Source organism: Corvus kubaryi, unplaced genomic scaffold (assembly GCF_017639235.1).
Source record: "Corvus kubaryi isolate FWS band 111438036 unplaced genomic scaffold, C.kubaryi_AGA036_p1.0 66, whole genome shotgun sequence".
Taxonomy (NCBI): domain Eukaryota; kingdom Metazoa; phylum Chordata; class Aves; order Passeriformes; family Corvidae; genus Corvus; species Corvus kubaryi.
The window spans coordinates 14,104,755-14,117,998 of record NW_024582054.1 but is presented as its reverse complement, the minus strand read 5'-3'; the positions used below and the strand labels follow the sequence as shown (position 1 = coordinate 14,117,998).

The following is a 13,244-nucleotide window of genomic DNA, read 5'->3' as shown; positions in this document are numbered from 1 at the left end:
GCAAAAGGTACAGAACAGAGTTACCAGTGAGGCATCAATGGCACATGCTCAGCACAAACAGCACTGTAGGATCACCAGCTCAAAAGCAATGGCCATTCACATGCTGCAGACCTAAATACATGGCAAAACCCATCTCACCCACTACCCTTGGCAGACTCTTTCCCCAGTTCAAAACAGGAGGAAAGGACACACCAGAAGTGACAGAGAGAACATTTTTCTGAATTTCATTCACAGCTTAGCACCTACTTTGTCTATTTCAAAAGCCATCACCTAATCACTTTGAGACTGGCACTCCCAGCAAGCTGCAGGTACCACCTAAAACCTCTGCCTCAGGCTGTTTAAGTGAGACACTTAAAACTCAGGCACAGCAGTTCAGCATGCACCATGGCAGCTGAAGGAGAGAGCTGGTACCTGGCCATCAGACTCCAGCTCATAAATTTCAAAATACCATGAAAACTTAACTTGCTACCTAAACATCCCCACCACCATGTTAGTTCTGTCATGCCAAAGGACTGTGTGCTTCCTCATCCCCATGTTACAGAAGAGCAAGTATGTTAAACGAAGGGGCAAGACCTGCTGCTCCAGCAAGCACATACTCCTGCAAATGCCAGTACCTCAGGAGAGCGTTTCTTCCCACTGCAAGTCCTGTCACCAGGCAGAATGATGCACAGTCTGGCATCAACGCAAAAGTTAGAAGCCTGGTTGCTGCTACCTGTCAAACACAGCCCCAAACAGGGACACAGCTGATGAATCAATACAACAAATTGGAAGCAGCACAGCCTTACGCGGACAGCTCTCTCCTATCCACCTTGTGTGTGGGACTTCACACAGATATCCAGCACCGAGGTGCTCCACAGGGAACACTGCTGATGTAGCAGGCACACTACTACTGACAGCTGTATTTCATAAGCATATCAGACAAATTCCTCCCAATATTAAAATACATCTGAAGAACATTAGTGAACTCTCCATAACACTTCTGCTTCTTTACCCCAGATCTTCAGCGTGAAGAAATGTCCCCATATAGATTTTTCCTAGTCTTTCAAGCAATGAGAAGCCAGTAGTATTTTAATAACACTAATATATGAATGCCAAAGCATCTGACATGCAAACTTCATTCTATACCTCCCCACACATGAACTTGCATGACAAGGAAAAAGAATGGAAAAACACCTATGTATCCTCCTGTTAAAACGTGGAAAAGTAAAATATCATGAAAACCAGCAGTGGGTAAACAAGAGAATGTGATCACCTCCACAGGTGTTCACACTCTTCTAGAAACTCTCCAGCATTGATTCAAGAGTGCTCGATCTAACGTATCTTTGCACTTCAGATACACAGCCAACACATGGCCAGAAACAAGTGAGGTGATTCTGATACCTTACTAAGGATTGTTTGTTTTTTTCAAAGGATATTTAACACCCGGTCTGATTGATTCAATGATTTACTCTTCAGGGCTAACTTTGAACCTGAAGGTTACCATCAGTCAGCAAGCAGCAGTGATACGCAGGAAAGACTCTACAACTCGAAAGTTGTAAAGTAGGTATGTTTATTGCGGCACCGGACGCATGGAGGGTAGCCCCAAAAAAACCATGCGTGCCAACTGTGGTACTCAGCTTGAAATATATCTGGTTACAAATTACATATGCATCAAGTTACACAATACACCTATACATATTCATCATCTGTCTCTGCTTTGTATTATAATTAGGTTAGCATTCTATTATGCCTGCGCAGTGCCGCCTGGTGGTCGTAGGCCGGGGTCTCTGGGATGAAGTAAAGTCATCCTCTGATGAAGTAAACACTCTACCTCAGACTTAAAATTTTCACCTTGCTTCTTTGCACATACTCTCTGAGGTCTTGGTCCAAGTCCAAACCCCAAAGCTGGTTCGAGCCAGTTCCAAGGTCCGAAAGCAGGAATTCTGATCATGGTTTCTTCCCCTTATCAATGGTCTGGCATCCTATCCTTATCGTCCCATACATCCTTTCCCTTTGCCTGGCCGGTATAACAAATGTTCAGCAAGCAGCACATTATTTAGCAAGCACCTGCAAAGCTTTGCAATACTAGCAGTACCCACAGCACTTAACCCCTAAAATCTAAGCTTCTTGTATCAGCGGCAATGTCCTCAGCAAACATGGCCCCAGCAGACCGAGATGAGCCAGCAGACAGGGCTCTCCTCAGGACGGCGCTGCTGAAGTACAGCCTGGGGCCAAGAGAGCAGGAGCAGAAAGAGGGCAGGTACAGCAAATAAAGAAGCAGTGACACTTCCCTGCTTCTTCATGCAGTTGCTTGCAATTCTTAATGGAGAGGGACAACAGTGCTTGGTATTCAATAATAATAATTACACTAAGTGACATGGCAAGGAAAGGAAAACCTATATAGTTGTAGAGAAATGAGCATAGGGAATAATTTACCATACTGCAATTACAAAACCACTGTATTATACCCTTTGCTAACACTCCCTAATACAGAGTCTTTAACTGCAGCCAGGAAAAATGGATGCCTCTATTTTTTCCCCCTGCCCAACATCACCAGTAAACAAAATAGCTAGTTTTCATTCACTGTGATTATGCTTGACTATGGAAATAAATAGGTCTTCCCTGTGGAGTATGCTCTGTCTTTAATCACTGCCATTTCTGACTTCTCCGATTCTCTAAAAGGAAAGTCTGGGCTTACAAAGCAAAGACTATGTACTGAACTGAGGTCTCATTGTCATGTCAGTTCAACCGCCACAGCAGTGTGGAGCACCAAAAGGGTAGCCAAAGTTTGCTTTTCACAACCGTTATACTAAGCCACTCCTTTTGGGATGATGATGACTCCACACAGGCATATAGCACAAGCTCACAGCCTCATGGTTTGGACGTCTAAAGCGCACTGTTGAGTAACTCCTCCTGAATAATTTTTAAAAAGTCTGACAGCAAAATGCTCAGTTACTTATTTGCTCATGTCAAGTTAGATGCCTTCAACTCTAAAGATTCATTTAAAAACACATAAAAACCTGCCCATTAGAAGGGATGATAAGAGCAAAAAGGAAAGCTTAAATGCACTCAAATAAAGACAAGTACATTTTCTCTTTCCAAAAGATGTAAAGCAGTCCCCTTAATTCCCTAGTGCTGTTCTACAAACTTTAGTTCCTCAAATACCATCTCCAAGCATTCACCTCTTTTTGCATCAGCATTATCTAAATAAATACAGAAACATAGAAAGAAGCAGCCTGCATTAGAAGCTACCTGAATTGAAAACCATTCAAATTGGAATGGCAGCCACCCACAGGCGGTGGTGCACGGTCCAGGGTGGTGCACAGAGTCACATGCAGGGGAGTACACTGCATCTAAAAGCAAGGGGAACAGGTCCAGCCTAGCAGCTAATGCCAGGTTCTGATTTCCTCTTCTTTGTGTCACGGCTGCAGAGCCAGGCTCACTTCACTTATGCCCCATTGCATCAGTATTGGCTTATTCACTTCATTCAACTGCTATGAGCAAGTGTTCCGGTGCAAGGGTCATGAAGCTATTTCCCTGATCATTTCAAAGCTGTGTAAAAATTTATCTCCTCTGAGCATTAGCCGGCTACAAGATAGTCACAGCTTGAGCAAGTGTGTCACCGGCCTCTGGCACCCACATTGATACAAGAGTGCTCGGGGAGCTGACCTCACACTGCCTGAAGGGAACTTTTCTTTTTTTCAAAGCAACTGCTTGTGGAAATTCTGCACCTACTTTTAAGAGGTATGAAAATGCTAAAGTCCTTTGCCTCCAGGGCCCAATGACAAGTACTGTCTGCAGTAGACAGCTAATCTCCTTTGTCCCATCTAGTTGTCAGCAGCAAGAGACTATTGCAGTGTCAAGTCCAGATGCAGATAAAAGGTTTGAAGGACACTCTGCCTGAAGCAGTTTCCCAGCACTGTGCTTTCCCCGGCAGGCCATTCATGATTATACTGAATCACAGCCCTGGACTGGAGATTCACACACACAGGAAGTGGAGCGCACTGGAAAGAGCCTGAGCCAAAGACCTCTTAAAGCCAGAACCATACCTAACCCCCATGCTGCCCCGAACGCTGTAGATGTAGGTCCCACTTGCCTCTGCCACCACCATCAGCCCTCAGGCTAACACCAGTGGCATCCTTCCAGATACCAGCTGCATTTTCCAGAAGGAATTTCATGTAAATTCGTGTTATCTCTGCGGCTGCCCTTCAGGCCCTTACCCCTTAGCTCTTGTACATCTCTTGCTCCCTTAGCACTCTCAGTCTCCAGCCAGGCAGGTGAGGGCCCACCCCACATGCGTGGCCAGCCGGGGTGTAGCTGCCCATTTACCTGGTTCCCAAAGACCGCAATGGAGCAGGCGGTGGAGACCTCGTGGGAGCCAAACCAGACCGAGGCGATGCGTGAGGGCATGCCCAGGATGAAGACCTGGGCCAGGGCACAGATGACCTGCCCCATGACAGTGACGGGGAAGAGGTGCGGCTTCAGGCTGCCCAGCTTCACCCAGGCACCCATGGCATTGAGGGCCGAGCCAGCCAGGGCGATGAGGCGCAGGCCCCTCTTGTCCAGCAGCCAGGCGACAGGGAAGAGCAAGGGGATGTAGATGAGCATGTAGCTCATGGAAAGCCAGTCGATGGCGAAGGCGCTCACGTCGTAGAAGCGCACGAAGATGTTGTTGATGCTGCCGTACTGGATCCACTGGAAGGCGTTGCACAGGGAGTAGCTGCTGAAGAGCAGCAGCACGGCCCAGCGAAGTCGAGACAGCTGCACCTCGGCGGTGGCATCAGCGACCCCTCCCACCGCAGTCGACAAACTCGGTGCCCCGGCGGGCTCCTGCAACACCATGCCGGCACCGTGGTCCGCACCCGGCCCGGCTCGGCTCAGCTCCCCGCCAGCACCACCTGCCCAAGACGCCCCGCCCGGCCGCCCCCGCCGCGCTCACTGGCGGCCGCCGCGCGGGGAGGCGCCCCCGGCCCGGCCCGGCCCGGCCTGGCCCGGGCCTCCCCGCCCTCCGCCCCGCCCCGCCGCGGGGCCGGGAAGGACTCGGGCCGCCGGGGGAGGGCGGGCGGCCTTCGCACCACCGGGGCGCTTGTGGGGCTGCCGCCCCGGCTTGGGTCCTGCAGAGGCGCTGCCCGCTGCGCAGTAGAGGGGCCGCGACCCCCTCCCCACGGCCGCCCGCCCGCCACTGCCCGGCCGCGCCGGGGGCAGGAGAGGCTTCGGCTGCCGGTGATGAACGGGGACGTGGGCTGAGCAGAATTGTGACCTGGGGAGGCTGTGAGCGAGTGGACAATGCCTGACCCCGCCAGAGATGCCAGGGTGGAGTCCTGGAGGAGGAACCAGTTTGGGTTTCGTTCGGGCTGGCCTCTGATGGTTTTTTTCGCGACATGGCACACTAGAGAGTGAAAATATCCAGTGAAGTCAAAGTTAAAACATCTCAGCGTCACTGAAGTAAAAGAGCCAAAAGTGGTGTTTGTTTCCCTTCTCATGGGGAATTCGCAGTTAATGAGTCAGCGCTTGTTTTCCCATTACTTGAGCAACGCGCCACTGGCAGATGCCTGCCTGGAGATCATTTATGATCTACAGTTCATTTAATTAGCATCATGTTACCTGAATTGCATAAACATTCCTCAGCACAAGGACACAAGTTTGCTGGTGGTGTTCAGCTCTCCTCCCACATTTAACACACAGGTCAAAATTCATTTGGAAAAATGGGAGCAATGTCTTTTGGATGCTGTATTCCTGAAACAAAGGAATACAGAGTATGAAAAAGTGAAGTTTCTCTGGCTTGTATTTACTTGGTAGCTACATCATACTGTAGCCTTTTTACATAGTTGGTGGAACACTGTCAGAGGTTAGTGCTGCTGTCCTCTGAGTTATCTACCTACTGTCAGGAGCCAAGAGAGAAAAACAGCTTTGATGTCTTTATGTTCTTATTTACCATGCAAGAAAACAAACAAACAAAACCCCAAAACAAAACAAAAAAACTTTGCACAAATTATTCCAAGGCGAACAAATGTCAGTTTAAGTGGTTCTTGCTGTGTATCCTCACAGAGCTTGCCTCTTGTCACCTGCTTGGGTTTCCTACTCCCAGCAGTGGCCAAAAGCAGAGCTAGAGACAAGCAGAGCAGTGCAGTCTTCGCTATGTAGTCTGCTGAAAGCTCCGCAGGGCAGAGTTGCAAACCCTCCTACTCCCTCCCTCCTCAGCCCACAGGTTTACCAGTGAACCTCCAGCCTCACCTGGGATGCTTCTCACAATGGTACAACATCATCATAATGTAGCCTTTTTACATAATAAATAAGAAAGACAAATTCAGAAGCAAAAGTCAGAAAAGAGGTTTTCAGTCCCGTGTATTATTAAATTAGGCAACCAAAGTTAACTCGAAACTCTGCACTGAGACAGCAGAAAGAACAGAGGAATTTATTGTAATGAATTTGTAAGCTAAATTTTATCAGGAATGCAATGAGTGATAGCACTGCAGAGAGGCAGAGGTGAAAAGGAGCAGGAAAAAGACTGTCATGGTTCAACAACTGCTTAGTCTGAGAACTCTAACGACATAACAGTGAGATAGTACAGAAAATTAACTTCTAGGCTGATAAGATTTGAAAATATCTTTATAAAATTTTCCACAATATTATACAGAAATCAAAGTTACACAGAGGTAATCATTATCATTGATTAAAGACCAGTCAAAAAACAAAATCAAGAAAAGAAATGTACAGGCAATTTTTAGGATGGCAATCTGGGTTTGTTCAGAGGACAATCATTTATTAAGAATCCCTTTAACAGAGCAAGGAACAAAATTTGCAGGTGATTAAGACATTATTGAGTTACTCAAGCCTAACTTAAATATGTCACCTGCATGTTGCATTGACGTTGAAATAACTTTAGGACTGTAGCTTTAGTTATCTGTTACTGAAAGTATTATCACAGTCCATGGCATCTTTAATTTGTAAACTCAGATAAATGCAGGATAATGAAATTAGGGACTTTATGGCAGTCTGCTGTCATAAGGTCTCTGCCAGCAAAGAGGAAGATATCAGTGACTGAATGTGGTTTTCAGAAAAAGAACAAGCAGAAAAAGTATAAAGAAAACAAATTAGGAGTTGAGGAGATAATGTCACACATCAGGAAGACACAGAGAACAGTTAAATTTCTTAATCCATGACTGAAAAAAGAACACACACATAGACAAATCTTTAGATATACAGGAGACAACTGAGAAACTCATGTTGGGTCCTTTGCCTCCTGCCAGCCCTACTCCACAGTGGGGTCAGAAACAGTCTGTCATCTTGAGTTTTGTTTTAGTCCCACCTTCCGCTCCTAAATTTCTCTCAAAAATCCTCAGGTTTACTCAGCATCAACATTAGATCTGTAGCAAGTCAGAGACTGCCAAGCAAGGAGCCATTTGCTCCAATGTCTTAGTCCTATCAGAAAAGTCAAATGCTAAGTCAAGAATGACTAAAACAAAGACTCTGCTGAAAATAAAAGCTGAAATCAGATGCATGAAAGCAGTGCCCAGCCTCTGGTGACTGCAGCCCATCAAGTGAACAGGAGCAAGGTAGGGAAGCAACACTGGCTCCTCAAAGCTGAGTCAGACAAGTGTTTTTCATGCCTATAGGCCCACAGTTCCTTGAACTCCTGTCCTTGGAGTTCACTGACTCTGTGAACTGTTCAATCACCCTTTTATATAATTTGCCAGTTTCTAATTATAAAATACTAAAATAAAATCCCTGTGCTTTGCATTTCCTCCTCTCCCTATTACTGCATCTGTTTCTACTCACATGCCTCTTTCCCTTCTTGAAGCAACAGAGCAGCTGCTTTTGGATTTCCCTCATCACAGCATATTTATATAAAAATTTCTTAGCCATGGAAAATTATTTATATTTCAGGACAACCCCTTGAAGTGGATTTTAAAGCTAGAGGGAAATCTCCTTTACATGGAGATCAACATAAGTGCTAAAAAGCTTATAGGATCCTGGAGCCAAAAGTATCTGTAAAGATTGGAATGCACTAAATCAGAGGAAGAAACAGGACACAAATTAAGTGTAACAGTACTGGTCATCAGGTAGAGCCTAACCTCTGTAATCCTCTTCCCTGTTGGTCTCAAGAAATCCAACATTGACAGTCTTGGAATACATGCTTCCTGTATGACCAATTAGTACATACAGTTCCTTTATGTTCTGTAAGGCCTTGCAACAAGCTTCCTATTCTCAAAGTCCACCCAATAAATATAAATGCTAGGGATGGTGACAGCAATGATAATCCACATGTCAACAGGGCTCAATGACAAGCAAGGCGATATGAATGGGTGATGTAAATTGGCTTGGAAGGTGTGCAAAAGGTATAGTAGAAAATTATTGTGAAAAGTATAATTCCTTGGTGTCTTTTCTCTCCCACACTGGTTCAGAGATCCAAGGAGTAAGTGAACAAAAGGAGAAAACTGCTAAGGAAAAGCAAATACTCAAGGATTTATGGGATCTTACATCCAGGCAGTTCTTTACGTTCCCTTTAAATGGGAAGTATCTAACCTCAAAGGATCGCAGGATGTCCCTTGCTTTCAAACTCTCAGCCTTGTTATTTGTGCCTCTAAATTTCATCATTGCACTTACAAAACCTAACTAGTTCAGCTCTTAGGTGGCTCTATCACATTTTAACTGATAGCATTTAGGGCCAGAAGAACTGTCAGCAGATATCCCACACAACTTTTCACAATATACACTGCAGGAAAGATTACAAGATCTTTGTCAGTGAAGGGAGAAGGTTTTCTATTGTGTTCAACACCCAAACTGCCTTAGTGATGTTCTTCAGAGGTCAGGTAGTTGTATCATAAGACCAAACGATAAGACTCGAATAGCTGGCAGAGCCACTCATTTTGGGGTCACACCTGGATGCAGTGCTCAGCTGGAGACAGACGGTGCAGCGTGGACTGGCAGGGCTGCTGCTCTGGATAAAGCCAGTGGTGCTCCCCGAGAGAGCAGGGAACCCTGCAAGCCCTCTGCTGGCACCTGTAGCTTTCTGCATCCCAAGAGCCACTCAGTATAAAGCCTATAAAGGCAATGGATTAGTTCATTACTGTAGTTTTGATACACAATTATTTCGATACCCTTAAGAATCTTTCCTGTTACATTTTCAGTGTAAAGATCTGGGTACATGAACAGTGGTGGACAACTCCATTCATAACAGTGCAGCAGGCAACCTCTGCAGCACTCAAAATTTTGCAAAAATTACCTTCCTCTACATAAAACACAATGGCTTAGTTGCACAGTCATAAATCTCATCTAGAGAAGACTGCAGACCTACCTCAGAACCACCGAAGTTGTGCAGGGGCTAACTTTGAGCACCAAATCTGTACTGTTCAAAGCTTTAGGCCTTTCAAATTACAGCTAATGGAAGGGAAATAATGTTTTGCTCCCCTTCAGCACATTTCATGTGTAGCTCTCACTCTCTGGGAATTTCATCAAGGATGCATCATCTGTGTCTATTTTACAGGGGCACAAAGAGTTATGGTGATTTGTGTGGCCCTGCCAGGGGCAGAATTTTTTTTCCAGTCTGACACCTTCCAGCCTGGGCTGCAAGGGCTTGCCCAAGAGCAGCTTGAAATTAGCACTTCTTTGCAAATCCAATCACCCTGTTCAAAGCCTGGCTTTAATAGAGTAATGGCTTTAATTTAACCCTGTCCAGTTCAGATGTGATGTTTGTGTGGATGAATCCGGTAAGTTTGAACTGCAAAGAGTAGGTGGGAGGGCACAGCTGAAGTGCTAATATTCACAGCTGCCTCCTTGCAGCAAGAAAAAGATGTAAAAGGAGTGCACAGGATGGAAGAGCACTTGAACGCAAGGTACCTCGAAGGTGCCAGTTTCTGGTTAATGCACACCCCTCCAGACACAGGGTGCTTATGCTACCTCTGCATGGCCTTCTGCAAACAGATACCAACTTGCTCTGCCCTATTCTCTGATCAGGCCAGATGGGAACCTGCTCTAATCCAAAAACTGTGTAACTGTGGTTAGCCTGCTGTGCTGCTTGAGTATCTAAGCCCACCTCTCAACCATTGCTTGTGAAAAGCTGTGGAGATATAGATGGCTGTGAGGAAAGCTGTGCATAAGCTCTGTTATTGGAGCAAACCCACGTCACTCCTCTGCTGTGCACCAGGCACACACGAGACACGAAGATCTCTTTGTTCAGCTCAGAATAAAAGAAGTGAAAAAAGTGCCAGTTAGCCTCAAAACTCAGCCATAATCTAGACTTACATGCCCAGTCCAGATCAGGGTCACAGATTAACTCCAAATACCAAAGCTTGAAGTATACAAGCCCTTCTTAATCAGCATCCTCCAGCCTCCATCTCAATGAGTCATACAAGTTCATGGCAATGACACAAGAAAAAGATTTGAATCTTCTACTGTTTGCAGCTGACATTAATAATAAAAGAGTGCTGGAAATGTGCATAGCCTCACTGCTGAACTCAGGCATGTCCCTCTTCTTTCTCCCACTCACACTACAGCAAAAAAACGAACCTGGGAAAAGTTCTGAGTACCACAGCACCAAACCACCACTGTTGTGCAGGGAGAAAAGTTGACTGTGTCTTAGAGAAAAGGACAGAACTGGGACAAGAGTTGGGAGGAAGGTGTGTTGTCTCTGCGTGGATGTCTCTGAAGCAGTAGAACTCACAGGAGCTGGTGTGTGCAACCTGAACTGAAAGAAAAATTATAGTCTCATGTTCTAACCCTAACACACTGATTGTAACCCTGCCCTGGCAAGTGATGAATATATGCTCCCTAACATTTACTTGGGTAGGGTTTTTCAGTAACCCAGAAAGCCTTTATGGATACATACAATGCTGCCTCACTGCTCAAATCTCCTCCAGATCACCAATCAATAAGGTGGCAAAAACACAGCAGAACACAGACAAAGTGAGCACAGGGCTGTTCGCTAGGAGAAAGTCTCACCATTTCATGCCATGCTTTGGTTTTTCTCTTCTTGATAGCTTGTGGTTTATAAAAATACTTTGCCTCTTAGCAGTGATTCCTGATCTTCTTTGATCTCTGTGTGCTGAAGTATTAGCATCCAGGCAGCATTTCTGTATGACAAGTGCTGCTTTGTACACTATGATCATTGCAAGAAGCAGAAAGATGGTCTCTTTTGTGGGCTGCTGCTTTGGTTCAGCATGCAGGAGGTTATCCTCTTGCCGATGCAGGCTGGCAGCTCTAATGGAAGTGAATTCTGAGATGGGATTTGCAAAACAAGTGCGTAAATGCTTTGGAGCCACAGCGAAACGGGCAACAGAGCTGCTTAGTCTGCCCTTTGCCAAAAGGAGTGCAGGTGCTGGCTGGGAGCGCTCAGCCTTCGCCCAGCAGAGGCCAGCACACACGCAGTGTTCGGCAGGCTGTGCTTGCAGAGCAGAGCTGTCTCCCTCCTGTCTGGCCTTCCCCGGCTGGAAAAGAGTCTCTCAGCCTCCTGTGAGCACTAGATTATGTACTGCTTTGAGAGAGGTTTTCAGTGAGGAACTATGTAGCGCAACAGAAAGGCGCTGCCATCCTACTGGGGCAGGGACAGACTTCCACAGGCCCAGCCATCACCCGGTTTATCCAGTTGTGTGCCCAGAAGCATCCCCTTCCCTTGGAGCAGCCAGCACCACAGTGCTCCTGAAGGCTGGGCATGGCCAGATAACATACACTTGAGAAATGCCAGATGCCATGGAAATGAAAATCACAGGAATTGCATTGCTGGTAAGAGCAGACAATCGAAAGCAATTTGCGATTATTGCCTTGGCCACCGCCCTGCACCTTGCTCCTCGTTTAGGTTCATTTGCAGTTCATTTGTGGACAACGGTGAGGGCCACACCAGAGGACAGGCACTTGGCTACTTAGAAATCAAAAGCAGCATGCGAGGAGTCTTGAGGAGAGGCCCAGAGCCCGGGAAAGAGAAGCAAAAGACAGCACCAGTATAGAAGTGAAGGAATTTTCTCACATAGCCTAAGCAAGCAGTTCGTGCAGCTCTGCAAATAGCCTCAGGAAAAGGTCTTTTTTCCAGCCTCTGTTTGAAAGGGTTGAAAGGATATGTTGTCCCTTGCTGCTTGGGTGATAAGGACATTCTCCCAGGAGAACCATTCTTTATAACATAGAGAGACTGCCTCCCAGACACCTCACAATTACCAGAAGGAAGCAGAGGTCAAAACCGGCTTAAATAATGCAGAGCATGTTCTGTGATCAGGTTTCTGCGGGCAAGACCAGGGCAAAGACAAGTCAGATTGGAAGATGTGTCTCCTAGGAGCAGCAAACGCCAGAATGGCTGGGTTTGGCCTGAACAGCTGAGTGCAACGCCAGTAGGAGGCCTTCTAGCTCACAGCCAGCCATGCAAAAGGAGGACACATTAACTGATTATGCCAAGAATATTGTTTAGGTTTTGGAGAGGATGTTGTTGCAAACCCGTCTCCCAGTCTCACCACTTGCTGCTTATTTTCGTTCTGAGTTGCAGTACTAAGTCTGAGACGTTACCAGTGAGTTCTGCAGTTCTGTGGGCATTACACAGAACCCCACCCAGTCTGAAGGATCTAGACTTTGACAGCTTTGCAGAAAAGATATTGGCTTCATATCTGTGTGGGCATAGCTGACATATACATCAGGGTAGGACCTTCTCCATCTGCAGCTAAAACCAAGCTTAGCATTTTATAGCCATGAGAAAATAGAAAGGTCACAGCAAGGAAGGAGATCTCTCACTATAGGCAACACTGCAAGCTTTGGTGGGACTCTGTTGCATCCTCCAGCGAAGAGCATGAGCCTGCAGTGCCCTCCACAGCAAATCCCTAGCAAGGTAGCAGTAGCTTTTTTCTCTGACTGTAAACCAGGAAGCTTGGGAACATCAGAATGCTAAGGACTAGCAGAAATGCTAAGGACTAGCAGAAGTGAAAGTGAAAAATCTGGGAGAAAATCCACCAGAAGCTCAAGGAGCAGAAGCAGAGCCTGTAAAGACAAGCTCATTCAGAGCTGGAGTCAGTTGTCTTTCTCAGGCTTTAAAGGACAAATTCCAGAGAAAAGCACCTTGGGAAGAGCCTGTGTAGCCTGACTGGCTCAAAGCATGTTTGAGTTCCTGTGCAAGGAATCAGCAGCTCTGTTTGTTGAACCAATGGTTAGAGTGAAGCCTATTGGTGTGAGATTTTGCAGAGAGGGGTGGTGTAAGACCCACTGAAATTGTTCCTGTAGATATATCCTGCATGTCATATATGCAGAAACCCAGCTCCCTGGCTGGAATAACCACTGTCCTTCCCTAAATG

At 46.3% G+C, this 13,244-nt stretch overlaps 1 protein-coding gene across 3 annotated transcripts in view; it reads right to left on the bottom strand.

The window, feature by feature from the left end:
• FLVCR2 (FLVCR heme transporter 2) overlaps positions 1–4,919 on the bottom strand; it is a 36,511-nt gene extending 31,592 nt beyond the window's left edge. For 2 of the 3 annotated variants that reach the window (XM_042048009.1, XM_042048010.1), the window contains exon 1: positions 4,309–4,919. In XM_042048009.1, the coding sequence (XP_041903943.1) occupies positions 4,309–4,821 (513 nt within the window). In that variant the 5' untranslated portion in view covers positions 4,822–4,919. The remainder of the gene's footprint in view (positions 1–4,308) is intronic. The other variant, XM_042048011.1, reaches the window with a different exon arrangement.
• Positions 4,920–13,244: the final 8,325 nt, after the last annotated feature.